Below are 16,781 nucleotides of genomic sequence, written 5' to 3'. Positions count from 1 at the left end.
ACCTTAGTGTATACATAATCATATAATCATATAATCACCACCTACTCACACAGAGAAACAAAGCGGCAAGAACAAGCCTCATTATGTGGCAAGTGCACCACCTCGGGAAAAAGTGCCAGCCAGGCACGAGTCTGCTACCCCCGTGCCCCCCTGCATCTACGTTTTGCTGGATGCAACAGCTCCTTGAGCAGCAGGAACTTTGGCACGTCAGTCAGGTGAGATGAGTCAGGGATGCGGTTTGTTTGGCCCCCCGTACTCTTGTTTCGCACAGGTGGCTCGAATGTCCTGGACCAGCAGAGTCGAGGGTCCTCACACCAAACGTTAAAACAAAGACAAAACCCTTCATAGCGAACTGAGGGACGAACCAGACGCACCGGCTTATATTATGCCACACAATTCAAGAACAAAATGGTGTAAAATATGCCGATAACATCAACTGTCGACGTTAATTCGTAGCACAATTATCATCTGGCAAAATTTCTGGCCTTTGTCTGGCTCCATGATAGACCAAATGACCTTCACTGGATGAGTTCACAGTGATCTCATGACACCCCCAGTAATTATTAATAAAAATGAGCAATGAAAAAAGGGGTGGATTCCACGGGGCCCAGAATTCCTGGCGGCACCCCCGCTACTACGACATGATATGAAAAAATCACCTTCATTTCAACAAAAACATATTTGACATGGTTTTTCAAGAGAACATCTTTCAGGAGACTTTGGATGTGAGATGGAGTACACTGGTGGAGCTCTAGCAGGACCTCCAGGTGTCCCATAGGTGGGCTCCAAGTGAGAGAGCAGCGATTGAACTGACAAACGCTGCTCATCTCAGCCCATCAGCTCAATTATTCTCCGGGTTATTAGCGTTAGCATTCTGACTGCCGCGTGCGTACGGGCGAGGGTTGTCCTTCCTTTCGGCTGCGTTACGATCACACTCGCCATCCTCCGGCAGGTATTTGTTCTTCAAGTGGCGTACTAAATGAACGTTCCACCCCCGCCAGACAGTTTTCATGGCAAGTGCTGGCAGGTAAGTTCCACACGGCAGACATGTTTGTCTTGTTTTGGCACGCCTGCGCAGCGTGAAGGAACGTGGGCGCAGGATGCTACCCGAGACACGACACGCCACGCAGGAATCGCTGCAGACTGCATTAGTGCGAGCCACAGGTGATCGACGTCCAAAGGCATTTATCGCCATATGTTGAGCTACGCTATTTATGTTTATGTTGTGTTAAAGGGATACTTGGGGTGTGTGGACATGAAGCCGTATGACCCCCCCCACCAGCAGTGTAGTACATCCACACCCCCACATGGGGGAACACACACGTAAACATCTTCATCACATACACAAGAATGGAGAGGCGAGATGGCGGAAGGCAAATATAATAATATAATATAATATAATATAATATAATATAATATAATATAATATAATATAATATAATATAATATAATATAATATAATATAATAATATAATAATAATAATATAATACATGCAGAGGCATTTGTGAGGTCTGCTTTTTTGAGGAGGCGTTTTTGTGACGCAAATGTATCACTCTTTTCAACAACGTTGTTTTGGGAGGCCAAACTTTACTTCAATGACTTGGCTTCGTTCTTCATCACCGACTTGCAACCACAACTGGACTCAGGAGACCATGTGGGGGCGAGGGGGGGGTATGAAAATAAAAACTATGCCTTTAAGAAGTAGCAATATACAAAATGTTTCATGATGAGAGGTAGCTGCTCACCTTTGACCTCCAGGTGGACGTGATTCTCGTAAATGCCGAGGGAGTTTTGGGCCACGCAGGTATACTTCCCGCTATTTCTGGCCTGAGCGACGTGGATTTCTAAAGTTCCGTTGTCGTGCACGTTGTGCGTCTCAGCATCGAGGGTCCCGAAACGGCTGTCCTTGAACCTGACGCACACACACGCACGCACACGCACGCACAGAAAGAGCGAAGCTCGTTGGAGCTTTTATCCAGGACGAGAATGTTGGTGAAGCTGAGGAAGTCACCATGTGATCCGGGGGACAGGCGAGCCAAAGGACGTGCAGTCCATCAGGGCCGGGTGGTTCTTGATGACCTGGTAGACTGTGTTGGCCGGCGTCAGCACTCTGGGCGGCTCGGCTGGAGTCAGTGAGGCGTTATTGCGACATGAAACGCAGAACGGCACCAAGGTGTGGTGTCGTGTTGTGCTGTGGACTCACATAGGACGTTGACAAAGGCGTTGGCCAGCAGGTACCCGTGTTCATTGGAGATGTTACACTGGTACACGGCGCTGGATCCCATCTGCACGTCACTGAAGATGATGGTATCGTCCTCCACTTTACGGCTCGGGTCCTTCGGGGAATCTGATCATGGATGCAGAGCTCAGAGGTCATGTGACCACGGCACCTTTACAACTTCAACACTTTTTATTTCATGAGGAACTTCTCATGAATTCTACTCTTTTGATTGATTCACAAATGGAAATATAGTTGACATTTACTTTGTTATGAATTTCTATGAGCTCAATGACGAACGAGAGTACGTGTTCATGTTGACATGATGCATCTTCCAGTCCTTCTCACCTCCACGTGTGCACTAACTACACAAATAAGTCATCATTTATCAGTATCATATCAGCCTTGACAAGCAGAAAGTTATCGGTATCGGTGTGGAAAAAAGATATCGCGCATCTTTCATAAAAATATGTAAATGATCACCACATTATATTTGAACCAATGAGCATTGTTTACGTTTTTTTTATTTTAGACTTTATCACGTAAACATAAGAGAACATGTGCTTTAGAATCAATTTGACTGTCAAATAAAATCCAAAATGTAAGAAAATATATTTACAAAATAATATATCACATGCAATACAATATTTACAGTATGAATTCATGTTATTTTTTAAATGATATATTACATAACAATCATAAAACAAAATAATGAAATATTATATAAAGAAATAAGACACAATTAAGCAAAATTAGTAGTAGTGCATTGAAGAATGCTATTTCATACATACTGTATTTTATGTCATATTTACTGATTCATATGGCTAGAATCATAACACAAGGTAAAGATACATAAGATCAAATATGAAAAAAAACGAATAAAATAAAATGACTTTAAATTCAATTCAGTTCAATTATGTTGACTTGAACCATTTTTTAAAATGATGACTATGATTAGCAGTATTCTATAGAGTCATACAGTATATATTATGGTATTTACTGTAAAATATGATATAATAATTCCCTTTAGTCATTAAAATGGGTGTAAAATGTTAGAAAAAATAAATCAATGACATGTAACACAATATGAATTCATATGACGTTATTTTGGATATATTTGACGATACATAATGATAAAGCAACATAAAGTCAAGTCAATATAGTGTAAAAGGTAAATATGTGATATGGAATTGTTTGTCGTAAAGCACCTTGAAGATGAGAAATATTCAGCACCTGTTATTGCATAGCAGCAGACTACGTATGAATGAAAGCTTCCTATTGGACTGCTAGAAGCTGATTTGGTCCATCAGTCAGGCGGTTCTACTGGCCCTTTGTGAGCGAGGAGGGTCCGACATGCCTTGAAAAAGGTGAAGACCCAGCCTGGCCTGATGTCAACTCCATGAAATACCCACGATCAGCGTTCACTCACTCTCTACGGGGATGCCATTCATGGCCCACTGGATGTCGGGCTTGGGTGTACCGCTGGCCCTGCATGTCAGCACGCCGTTCTCTCCTGGCGCCAGGACCAGGTTCTCGGGAGCACTGCTGAGCCAATATGGAGCGGCTGGAAACAGAAGAAGAAGAATGAACGTCCTTGCGAGGGTGAGGGAGACGGAGGACACACCTTTGACGGTGACGTGGACGGTGTGGTGCGCCGTGCCGTGCCGGTTTCTGGCGGTGCAGCGATATTCCCCCGCGTCCGCTTCCGACACGTTGACCACCCGCAGCGTTTTCTGGTAGTGCAGGAAGGACGCTCGCGTGGCTGGGAGCTCGCCGCTCACTTTGGCCCAGGAGATGTCAGGAGTGGGCCTGGATGTCAGGTGATTGGAGGAGAAGCAGCTGAGGAGTGACCAAGATGAAGGTGTTCTATGGAGGAAGGCTCCCTTACAGTCCTTCTGCGATGCACTCCATCTCCAGCACCTGGCCATGGAGCACCATCTTGGAGCTGGAGGGAACGGACGGGACGACAAACGTGGGCCTCCTCTCATCTACTGGCTCCTCTGTGGTCACACCCAGATATGGAATTATTATCATCACCCAACACCGACACCTAGTGGCCAATGTAGAATACTACATTCTCAATTACAATGCTGCTTCTGCTTTGTATTTGTATTTTACTGGATTTAGTTTGAATATTTAGACATTTTGATGCTTGAAAATGTCCAATTTAGGCTAAGAATGAGTACACTTGCTTAAATATGTTTTTTTTTCCAAAACTCTTATTCATTCATTTTTGCTCAGGTGAAACTAGCTGACCTGAAACGCTGGAAAACGGAAACATTCTTTTGTTTCTTTTTATGAGTACTCAGGGACTGGAGTAGCTGTCACGAGCACCTCCGTGCTCGTTTGATATCCGTGGTGCATTTTATGCCGCACACTTTATCACGGATGGTTTGCTATCGGGTGGGGGCCACCACAGAAATGGATGCACACAAATGAGATAAACCAGGACGATGCTTGTGATGAAGGGATAATGCGCGCCGTGTCGTCCTTTTAAAAGAAGAAATTGCTGTCCCATACGTGCAGTAATGAGTTGGCTCTTTTTATCTGTTTTTATATCTTTAAAACACACGTGTGCTCATGTCTCGCATAAGGATCATTTCTCATTGATTCGTATGATGTGAAAATGATGAATTACCGCGTATGCATCCATAACACAACAATCAGTGAAGTTGTTTGATTGGAAAGAGTGGGAATAAGAAAGGGCAAATGGATGAACTAGAAAGGATTTGTGGTATCCAGACACCAGGGGGTGCTACATGTCACCACTCGGTGCACCAGGCGGCCAGGAAGATGCTTTCAGTGTGAGAGGTGAGGAGGGGTTAGTAAGCGGATCCCTCAGGCTGCGTTCACACTTGCTTTGCTAATCTCATCCGGACCAAAACAAACAAACAAAAAAGATACTCGCTGCACACTTTGGTGCTGTTAGCTTAGTGCTCATGCCGGTATTTTTGTCATGTGACCAAAGGCTGCACAGTAAAGAACGTTTACATAAAGTACAGACTTACTGGACACCTTTCCTCGCATTACGCAAGTCAAATACTCACATCTTTCTTACTTTCACACGTACACGTCAGCACGTATCACGTATCACACATCACGTATCACACATCACGTATCACGTATCACACATCATGTATCACGTATCACGTATCACACATCATGTATCACGTATCACGTATCACGCATCACGTATCACGTATCACACATCACGTATCACACATCACGTATCACGTATCACACATCACATATCACACATCATGTATCACGTATCACACATCATGTATCACGTATCACACATCACGTATCACGTATCATGTATCACACATCACGTATCACGTATCACGTATCACACATCACGTATCACACATCACGTATCACACATCACGTATCACGTATCACGTATCACACATCACGTATCACACATCACGTATCACACTTCACGTATCACACATCACGTATCACGTATCACACATCACACATCATGTATCACGTATCACGTATCACACATCACGTATCATGTATCACACATCACGTATCACGTATCACGTATCACACATCACGTATCACACATCACGTATCACGTATCACACATCACGTGTCACACATCACGTATCACGTATCACACATCACGTATCACACATCACACATCACGTATCACACATCACGTATCACACATCACGTATCACGTATCACACATCACGTATCACACATCACACATCATGTATCACACATCACGTATCACACATCACGTATCACACATCACGTATCACGTATCACGTATCACACATCACGTATCATGTATCACACATCACGTATCACGTATCACGTATCACACATCACGTATCACACATCACGTATCACACATCACGTATCACGTATCACACATCACGTGTCACACATCACGTATCACGTATCACACATCATGTATCACACATCACGTATCACACATCACGTATCACACATCACGTATCACACATCACACATCACGTATCACACATCACGTATCACACATCACGTATCACACATCACGTATCACACATCACACATCACGTATCACACATCACGTATCACACATCACGTATCACATATCACACATCACGTATCACACATCACACATCACGTATCACGTATCACGTATCACGTATCACACATCACGTATCACACATCACGTATCACGTATCACACATCACGTATCACACATCACGTATCACACATCATGTATCACATATCACGTATCACACATCACACATCACGTATCACACATCACGTATCACATATCACACATCACGTATCACGTATCACGTATCACGTATCAAACATCACGTATCACACATCACGTATCACACATCACACATCACGTATCACACATCACGTATCACACATCACGTATCACATATCACACATCACGTATCACGTATCACACATCACGTATCACACATCACACATCACGTATCACACATCACGTATCACGTATCACACATCACGTATCACACATCACGTATCACGTATCACGTATCACGTATCACATATCACGTATCACACATCACGTATCACATATCACGTATCACACATCACACATCACGTATCACACATCACGTATCACACATCACGTATCACATATCACACATCACGTATCACGTATCACACATCACGTATCACACATCACGTATCACGTATCACGTATCACACATCACATATCACACATCATGTATCACGTATCACACATCATGTATCACGTATCACACATCACGTATCACGTATCATGTATCACACATCACGTATCACGTATCACGTATCACACATCACGTATCACACATCACGTATCACACATCACGTATCACGTATCACGTATCACACATCACGTATCACACATCACGTATCACACTTCACGTATCACACATCACGTATCACGTATCACACATCACACATCATGTATCACGTATCACGTATCACACATCACGTATCATGTATCACACATCACGTATCACGTATCACGTATCACACATCACGTATCACACATCACGTATCACGTATCACACATCACGTGTCACACATCACGTATCACGTATCACACATCACGTATCACACATCACACATCACGTATCACACATCACGTATCACACATCACGTATCACGTATCACACATCACGTATCACACATCACACATCATGTATCACACATCACGTATCACACATCACGTATCACACATCACGTATCACACATCACGTATCATGTATCACACATCACGTATCACGTATCACGTATCACACATCACGTATCACACATCACGTATCACACATCACGTATCACGTATCACACATCACGTGTCACACATCACGTATCACGTATCACACATCATGTATCACACATCACGTATCACACATCACGTATCACACATCACGTATCACACATCACACATCACGTATCACACATCACGTATCACACATCACGTATCACACATCACGTATCACATATCACACATCACGTATCACACATCACACATCACGTATCACGTATCACGTATCACGTATCACACATCACGTATCACACATCACGTATCACGTATCACACATCACGTATCACACATCACGTATCACACATCATGTATCACATATCACGTATCACACATCACACATCACGTATCACACATCACGTATCACATATCACACATCACGTATCACGTATCACGTATCACGTATCAAACATCACGTATCACACATCACGTATCACACATCACACATCACGTATCACACATCACGTATCACACATCACGTATCACATATCACACATCACGTATCACGTATCACACATCACGTATCACACATCACACATCACGTATCACACATCACGTATCACGTATCACACATCACGTATCACACATCACGTATCACGTATCACGTATCACGTATCACATATCACGTATCACACATCACGTATCACATATCACGTATCACACATCACACATCACGTATCACACATCACGTATCACACATCACGTATCACATATCACACATCACGTATCACGTATCACACATCACGTATCACACATCACGTATCACGTATCACGTATCACATATCACGTATCACACATCACGTATCACATATCACGTATCACACATCACACATCACGTATCACACATCACGTATCACACATCACGTATCACATATCACACATCACGTATCACGTATCACACATCACGTATCACACATCACGTATCACGTATCACGTATCACACATCATGTATCACGTATCACGTATCACGTATCACACATCACGTATCACACATCACGTATCACACATCACGTATCACACATCACACATCACGTATCACACATCACGTATCACGTATCACACATCACGTATCACACATCACACATCACGTATCACGTATCACGTATCACGTATCACGTATCACACATCACGTATCACACATCATGTATCACGTATCACACATCACGTATCACGTATCACACATCACGTATCACACATCACGTATCACGTATCACACATCACGTATCACACATCACGTATCACGTATCACACATCACGTATCACACATCACGTATCACGTATCACACATCACGTATCACACATCACGTATCACGTATCACACATCACGTATCACACATCACGTATCACGTATCACACATCACGTATCACACATCACGTATCACGTATCACACATCACGTATCACACATCACGTATCACGTATCACGTATCACGTAAGTGAAAGTTCAAATATAAAAATGAATGATGCGTTTTTTGGGCGACGTGACAAAGCTGAAGTTGTTAGCATGTCTGCATGTGTTGCTTCACTAAGTATCATCTTTCACTTTCCACCACACGGCCCCCCCAGGAGGGATCAGGCTAGCGTTCACATTTAAGCTAAGTGCACCCGCGTTCGTCCACGTGCAAGCGGCTGCCGAGCGTCTCTCATCATTTTAAGTGAACCGCGTGTGAAGGCAGCCTCGGAGAAAGGTGGGAAAAAGGTGGAGCGTGGGGGGGGGGGGGGGGTGTTGTGGGGGCGGGGGGGCGTAACTCACCACGAAATAAATCAGTGTCATTGTAAAAAGCTGCCATTGTGTCATTGATTGCATCCACTGTAACACAACAAAACACACAATGAAACATACGTCTGACAAGAACAAGGCAGCACATGAGGAGGACCCCCACGTGCCCCCTGACGGCAGGCGCTTGTGACAAGACGTCTTTTCAAGTGGGCTGGGAGGACGGGAGTCACGGGTGAGGAGTGACGCCCCGGCCTTGGGAATAAAAGACTTACGGGTGAGGACCTTGACGGTGATGGGCTGCTTCTGCTGGATGGTCTGCGTGTGCGGGAAGCGGGCGTAGCAGATGTAGTCGTTGCGGGAGTCCTCACGCAGCACGTTGGAGAAGTACAGGTCCCCGTTCAGGGACTGCGACACCCGGTTGCTCTGAGGCAACCTTTGGAAGTCTGGCAGGGAGACACAGGACATCATGACATCGACGCCCACCACACCAACGTAGCCTATTAGTAGTGCAAATACTCTATCGAAGCACATTTACATCCTAAATGAAGCATGTTCAAGCATAAACGTATTGAAATGAAGTCAAATACAAATACAAGACATTGAAACACCTTGTGATGGTATGATATTAGCTAATAGGAGTGCAAAGGTGACTATAGGGGTGTTACTTCATGTCTAGAGGGCTCAAATTATGTTTAAAACTGTAGTTAGAAGGTCATAAACAGGTTTTCTAAGTCTTATATGTCTTATTTTCTCTTATTATGTCTAGTATATTGGGTAATAGGAGTGTAAATGTGACTCTATAGGGGTGTTATTTCATGTCCAGAGGGCTCTAATCATGTTAAAAATTGCATTTAGAAGGTTGTAAAACTGGTATTCTATGTCTTACTTCTGTCTTATTTTTTCTTATTAGGTGTCAATAGGGGTGTTATTTCATGTCTAGAGTGCTCTAATCATGTTAAAAAGTGTATTTAGAAGGTGCTAAACAGCTTGTCTATGTCTTATATGTCTTCTATTCTCTTATTATGTCTACTACACTGCTCAAAAAAATGAGAGGAACACTTGGAAAACACATCTGATCTAAACTGGGAAATGATATTGAATATGTTTCCTGATAATAAGTGGGTGATGTATTAGTAACAAAATGATGCCACATCATTTGATAGAAATGAAAATGATCACACTATAGAGGGGGGAAATCAAAGACACCCCAAAAATGAAAGTGAAAAAATGATGCAGCACACTGGTCCATTTTGCTAAAATGTCATTGTAGCAACTCAAAATGATTCTCAGTAGTTTGTGTGGCCCCCACGTGCTTGTACGCATGCCTGACAACGTGGGGGCATGCTCCTAATGACACTACGGATGGTGTCCTGGGGGATCTCCTCCCAGATCTGGACCTGGGCATCAGTGACCAGTGGCCTGCTGGAGGTCATTTTGTAGGGCTCTGGCAGTGCTCATCCTGTTCCTCCTTGCACAAAGGAGCAGATACCGATCCTGCTGAGGGTTGAAGGACCTTCTACGGCCCTGTCCAGCTCTCCTGGAGTAACTACCTGTCTCCTGGAATCTCCTCCATGCGTCCAGGTACCGCAGTGATGCCCTGGTCCAGATTTGGGAGGAGATCCCCCAGGACACCATCCGTAGTCTCATTAGGAGCATGCCCCCACGTTGTCAGGCATGCGTACAAGCACGTGGGGGCTACACAAACTACTGAGAATCATTTTGAGTTGCTACAATGACATTTTTGCTAAATGGACCAGTGTGCTGCATCATTTTTTCACTTTCATTTTTGGGGTGTCTTTGATTTCCCCCCTCTATAGGGTGATCATTTTCATTTCTATCAAATGATGTGGCATCATTTTGTTACTAATACATCACCCACTTATTATCAGGAAACATATTCAACATCATTTTCCCCCCAGTTTAGATCTGATGTGTTTTCCAAGTGTTCCTCTCATTTTTTTGAGCAGTATATATTGGGTAATAGGAGTGTAAAGGTGATTATAGGGGTGTTATTTCATGTCTAGAGGGCTCTAATCATGTTAAAAAGTGTATTTAGAGGGTGGTAAACAGGTTTTCTATGCTCTAACTAGCAAAATATTCCATTTCTAAAGAAGGAATCAGTGGTACTTTACAGAAATCCATTTATCACGGTCGGGTGTGGAACAGGGATTTCTGTATTTGAGTCTTCAAATTTGGGGATATTAGCCCCGTTCCAGTGATCTCCGTATGAACTCTTTGTGGTTTTGCTCAAGGCTGGTCTACCAAGTGTTGTTTAGCACAGATGATTCCAAATATTGTAAATGAGAGGTTCCATGATAGTTTTAGGATGTAAAAATAAACTGCTGAGGTTTGGCATCCGCGTGTCAATGAGCTCACTGTTGTCCATCCAGAAGACGATGGGAGGGGGGAAGCCAGCAGGGGGTCGACATGGCAACTTCAAGGACACGCCCTCCTGGATGATGATTGGCTTGATCTTTTCTTTGGACCACAGGGGCGACCCTGCATTGGTTGAAGATGCAGAAGGAATTAAAGCAGAAGATGCTGCTGCTGCTGATACACGTGACGCTCGTGTGGCTGAAAGGGGAGGGAATTGTATCGTTGGAGAAATTTCAAGGGGAAACTGCTGCTTGTGTTTCATGCCACCTTCTCCATGCAACCTTTTACCTTTCAGGAGCACTCGTAAGATGGAAAATTCAACTTCCAAAACAGATATTGATGGCCTTAGTAAGAAAGTGAAAGGGAAGAAAAGCTAGCAGTGGCAACGGAGGCCACAACTTACTGGGCTGTCGCACCACAATGTTGTTGGAAATGGCGGTTCCGTGCTTGTTCCTGGCCGTGCACTGGTACACGCCCTCGTAATGCTCCGCCCTCTCTCTGCTGATGTCCACCACCAGCGTGCCCGAGTGCGGCTTCATGTGCACGTTGGCGTGCTGCTCCACATCAAAGTGGCTTCCGTTTCTGGTCCAGGAGAAACTGTGGAGGTAGTCGCTCATCACTGCTGATACTTCCCACTCAATGCACAACACAGCGTAGCGTGCTCCCTCGCTACATCGCTACATCGCGCTTCACCTTTCAAGTCCTCTCTGTTTCAACGTTTTTTTTTAACAGCGTATGAGCATGCACTGTGCCCTGCATCCTGATTGGCTGTAGAGTATACTCAATCAATCAATCTCTCTCGTCTCCTGTTGTGGTCATGGCCACCAAACGAGCTAACCGGGTGAGCTGCTTGCTAACCGCCAATAAACAACAGAAGAAGAAGAAGCAGCTAACCGACAGGAGCGATAAGGATGCACTAAGGCGACAGTGAAGCGGCGCCAGGACAAGGAGGAGTGAAATACACGTGAGCTGCTTAATAACTTCTAATAACCTCGATGGTTGACCATTCAAATGCAAAGGAAATGTGAACTTTGAGCGTTTCAACAAGAGGGACATGTGAGGACATGTTCATGCCTGTCTGAGAAAAGTGCATCAAGTGTCTGGTGGGGGCTTTACAGCCTTAATACGTATAGAATCATCACAGACAAATAAAGTTGGCTACTTTGCCAATTTCACTTATTGTGGGCTATTTTGTGAACCTATCCCCCACAATCAAGGAGGGAAACTATACCGTAGACCATGACCACTTCCACTCTATTTCACTAAGATGCCGGGGGTGTCCAAACCAGCGAGGACCACATTGTGAAAAATGAGAGGCTGCTGTTTGGCAAAGCAAGGCGTGTTCTGTAGCTATGCTAACAACTTCCACCGAGCTCATCTCAGCTTTGTCATCTCGCTGAAAAAACATTCTTCATATCTAATTCACTTTTATTTATTTTCAAAGTATTTCAACTTTCTTCTTCAATGATCTTTGTGAATTTTCTTCTCGTAACATTTTGACTTGTTTTCCAAAATAATAGGCTAATAATAGGCTAATTTTCTGAAAATGACAACTTTATTTTGATGTGCTTGTTTGTCATAATATTACAACTTGAAGAAAGAAAACGTTTCAGCTGCGTGCTACTAACATGTTCTCATCATATGATTATTATTAGGTAATAATTATAATAATATTACCACTTGATTCTTGTGCAGCTCAGACTTTTTTCTTTTCTTTTCTAATATTCTTCTTGTAATTATGACTTTCTTCCCATAATATTGTGACTTTACGCTGTAAATATTAAAACTTTATTTGTTGTTTTGTTTGTTCCAACTTCAAAAAAAAGTAGCATCTTTTTTAAATTGATTTCACTATCATGCTATTAAAATGAATCATTTCTCCTCATGAGATTACAACTTTTGGTCTCTTAATATGCTGACCTTATTCTTTAAAAAGCTTTGGACACCCCCGGGTTATGCTGGAATTACAGCCAGCACATGTAGTTCACCTAAACCCCAAAGGGGAGGGGGTGTCGGTGAGTCATTAGTAAATTAGTCGTTAGATATCAAAGTTACAGTAACGTTTGCACTTTAAGGTCAGGCACAAAACTGCTGAGTCAGCGTCAAAAGCGCTGACGAGTGGATTGTAAACAGCAGCAGGCGAAGTGGATGTGTTAAAGCGCATGCAGAGACAGATAAAGCTGCTGGATGCGCTTGGCTTTAACCACAAGTGCTTTTTGACCTGGTGCTAATTTGAGAGGCCGGTGGTTTAGAACTGAAGCATTTCTGGTGAGTGGTGTCGCTCTACCTGGGATGGGGCTTCCCTTTTGCTTCACAGTGGATGACGATGCTCTCCCGGGGGTCGATGATGTAATCTTTGGGGGACTGGTGGGTTATGGTGGGCGGCTGCGGCACTGAAAGCGACCAGAGAGAGCATGAATGTTCAAGCTCGACTTTTGGTTGCAAAGACACACGCAACTCTCTGAATCAAGCTGTGCAACGGCAAAAACACAAAACAAAAAACCATGCAGGACATGCTGGGCTGCTTTTCTTTGACTGTACCTACGCTGGGGGGTGGGAAGGAACCCAGCAAAAGCATGCTGACCACATACAGACCTGGAACGGCAAGCAATAAAGCATGCAACACCACAGCAAACCCAGCAGTAAATCAATGAAAACACTTCCAAGTCATGCGTTTGGGACTTACATTTGTCCAGAACTTCCCCAAACAGAAAGAGCAAAAACATCACAATAAAGAGAAGCATTTATTAGTTGGAAAACCGATGAGGTTAAACATTGTGTGATGTCAAACAGCATCTTGTTGAAGGGAATATGAGCACGTGGTTAGCATGTTAGCATGCTGTGAACATGCATGTCATGTTATCTTTTTAAGTATGTGCCCTGCTGTCCAGGGTTTACTGCCCAACGCCAGCTGGGATAGGCTCCAGCATACCTGTGACCCTCATAAGAACAAGCGCTATAGAAAATGGATGGATGAATTAAATAATAAGAATAAGAATAATAATAAACTAGAGAAGCACTTGGAGAGCGCAGACCTCCACCAAGCGCCGTAGTCCCCCCCCCCCACACACACACACTGTGATTCACACCAATTATTTTAGCAATAATGCTACATTTTCTGGACCATTCTTTGATGATTGTTACCACCCGCTGGGAACTTGTCCTGTGTTGTTTTTCCAGGTGCTCTGACCATTTTTCGTGGAGTTAAATGCACAAATGCCGAAAATGCTCCAATCTCCCAATGTTAAAGAATCCTTTCAAAAAAACTCCTGCATCCAGACGGCAATCCAGACCACCCCCAAAATGTCATCAGTTCTTCCGTTTCCCATTTCCCACAATTCCTGAAAATTTCATCCGAAGCCATTCAGAACTTTTCAAGTTATTTGAAACAAACGCTGGATGATCTTAACCTCCGCACTGCGCTTGGTGGAGGTCATACAAGTTGAAGTAAAGAATAATAATAATAATAATAATAATATGTATAGTTAATGTATAATGTAATCATGTAATATCATTATTTTAATGTTTTTATTGTATTTATACCGTTTTTATTTTTATTCTACTCACATTCTAAAATGTCCTTTAGTCACATGATTGCATTCAATGTTTTCATTGGTTTACTTGATTTAGTTTTCATTTATTTCTCCATCCATCCATCCATTTTCTATACCGCTTCTTCCTCATTAGGGTCGCGGGGGCATGCTGGAGCCTATCCCAGCTGACTTGGGGCGACAGGCGGGGTACACCCTGGACTGGTCGCCAGCCAATGGCAGGGCACATATAGACAAACACTCACATTCATACCTATGGACCATTTAGAGTCGCCAATTAACCTCACCTGCATGTTTTTGGAATGTGGGAGGAAACCGGAGTACCCAGAGAAAACCCCCCCACACACGGGGAGAACATGCAAACTCCACACAGAAATGCCCAAGGGAGAATCCAACCCAGGTCTTCCCATCTCCAAGCTGTTACTGTGTTGGCCAACATGCTAACCACTAGACCACCGTGCGGCCCTCATTTATTTCTCATTTCATGAAATTCATCTTTTTCAATCAAGTGTTCTTTTATTTATTCTTTACTTTTGGGTTTGTTCACAGTTTTAGATTTTGTATTTTGTTTTCTGCTGCGTGCAGGTGTGCCTAATGAAGCGGCCAGTGAGGAGTATTTTGTCAACACTCGGCCTGTATGTCTGTGATGTTGTCTTACGGTCTAGTGGGACGTCCAGAGCGCTGGCGAGGTGTCCCAGCAAGACCAGCATCAGCGAGCGAGCCCCGCCCATCATCCTCCTCCTCGCCATCATCAGGGTCTGCCCCCTCTGTGCCGGGTCACACGGTGAGAGGACACGTGCACGTTGCCTCACGCTGGAAAGACAGAAAGACAACACGTGAGCAGAGCAGGTTCTCCATCAGCACTGCTGTGCTTCATCTGCAGGAGATGCAGGATGCAGATGGACGCTCGTGCACCCCCAGCAGCGATCAATGCCAGACATTTTGTTTTTTTTTTACTCCCCTTTATCACTGCCTCGCTGCCATGAGGCCTCGCTGCCGTATCAACCCCAAATGACCTTCACATTCAGACACGATCAGCCCACACGACCGATCGGGTCTCTCAGGAATCACGTTTGGACTTTCTAATTCAATCTTTGAGGCGTCACCACTGAACAAAACGTTCCTGGTTTGGTATCGAAATGCAATCGTACTTCGAACATTTGGTCCCGCCCACACAGCAAAATACTGGAAAAGATCTAGTCTGGAGTCACCCTGGGGCGGATGTAATTAGCACCCGGTCAAAAAAACATTGGCACTAGCAGCTGTGGCTGTAGGCAACATCCCGATGCGTTTTTTAGCATCTGTATCTACCTCTACATGCACTTTAAAAGGATGCTTGTGCTACCCGGCTGTTACACTTGCCGTCCTGTTGTTTACAATGAACAAAAAACCCCAAGGAAACATTGGCACTAGCAGCTGTGGCTGTAGGCAACTTCCCAACTTCCTGTTCTGTGTTCACCCAGCATCTGTATCTACCTCTACATGCACTTTAAAAGGATGTACAAATGAACCATTTGAGTGCCGCCAACACAGAGTGCTACCAATTCCTGAAGACGACGTTGCCCCTCTCCCGGCTTCTCGAGTGCCAGTCAAGCCAGCATTTTCCATTGGCCCACTCTG

General features: G+C 44.0%; 1 protein-coding gene across 22 annotated transcripts in view; it reads right to left on the bottom strand.

The window, feature by feature from the left end:
- Positions 1-16,781, bottom strand: part of LOC129180975 (neuronal cell adhesion molecule-like) — a 110,365-nt gene that overhangs the window by 28,288 nt on the left and 65,296 nt on the right. For 16 of the 22 annotated variants that reach the window (XM_054775458.1, XM_054775463.1, XM_054775469.1 and 13 more), the window contains 12 exons: positions 15,820-15,974; positions 13,898-14,003; positions 12,014-12,207; positions 11,611-11,733; positions 9,507-9,677; positions 9,268-9,324; positions 4,108-4,219; positions 3,844-4,028; positions 3,649-3,783; positions 2,205-2,348; positions 2,013-2,124; positions 1,747-1,913 (listed from right to left, as the gene is read on the bottom strand). In XM_054775458.1, the coding sequence (XP_054631433.1) occupies positions 1,747-1,913; positions 2,013-2,124; positions 2,205-2,348; positions 3,649-3,783; positions 3,844-4,028; positions 4,108-4,219; positions 9,268-9,324; positions 9,507-9,677; positions 11,611-11,733; positions 12,014-12,207; positions 13,898-14,003; positions 15,820-15,974 (1,661 nt within the window). Of the gene's footprint in view, positions 1-1,746; positions 1,914-2,012; positions 2,125-2,204; positions 2,349-3,648; positions 3,784-3,843; positions 4,029-4,107; positions 4,220-9,267; positions 9,325-9,506; positions 9,678-11,610; positions 11,734-12,013; positions 12,208-13,897; positions 14,004-14,296; positions 14,574-15,819; positions 15,975-16,781 lie in introns of those variants that run through there. The other 6 variants (XM_054775462.1, XM_054775464.1, XM_054775465.1 and 3 more) reach the window with 2 other exon arrangements.

The sequence above is a fragment of the Dunckerocampus dactyliophorus genome, chromosome 5 (genome assembly GCF_027744805.1).
Source record: "Dunckerocampus dactyliophorus isolate RoL2022-P2 chromosome 5, RoL_Ddac_1.1, whole genome shotgun sequence".
In the NCBI taxonomy this organism is placed as follows: Eukaryota; Metazoa; Chordata; class Actinopteri; order Syngnathiformes; family Syngnathidae; genus Dunckerocampus; species Dunckerocampus dactyliophorus.
The sequence above is the reverse complement of the archived record's forward strand: the minus strand, read 5'-3'. Positions and strand labels throughout refer to the sequence as shown.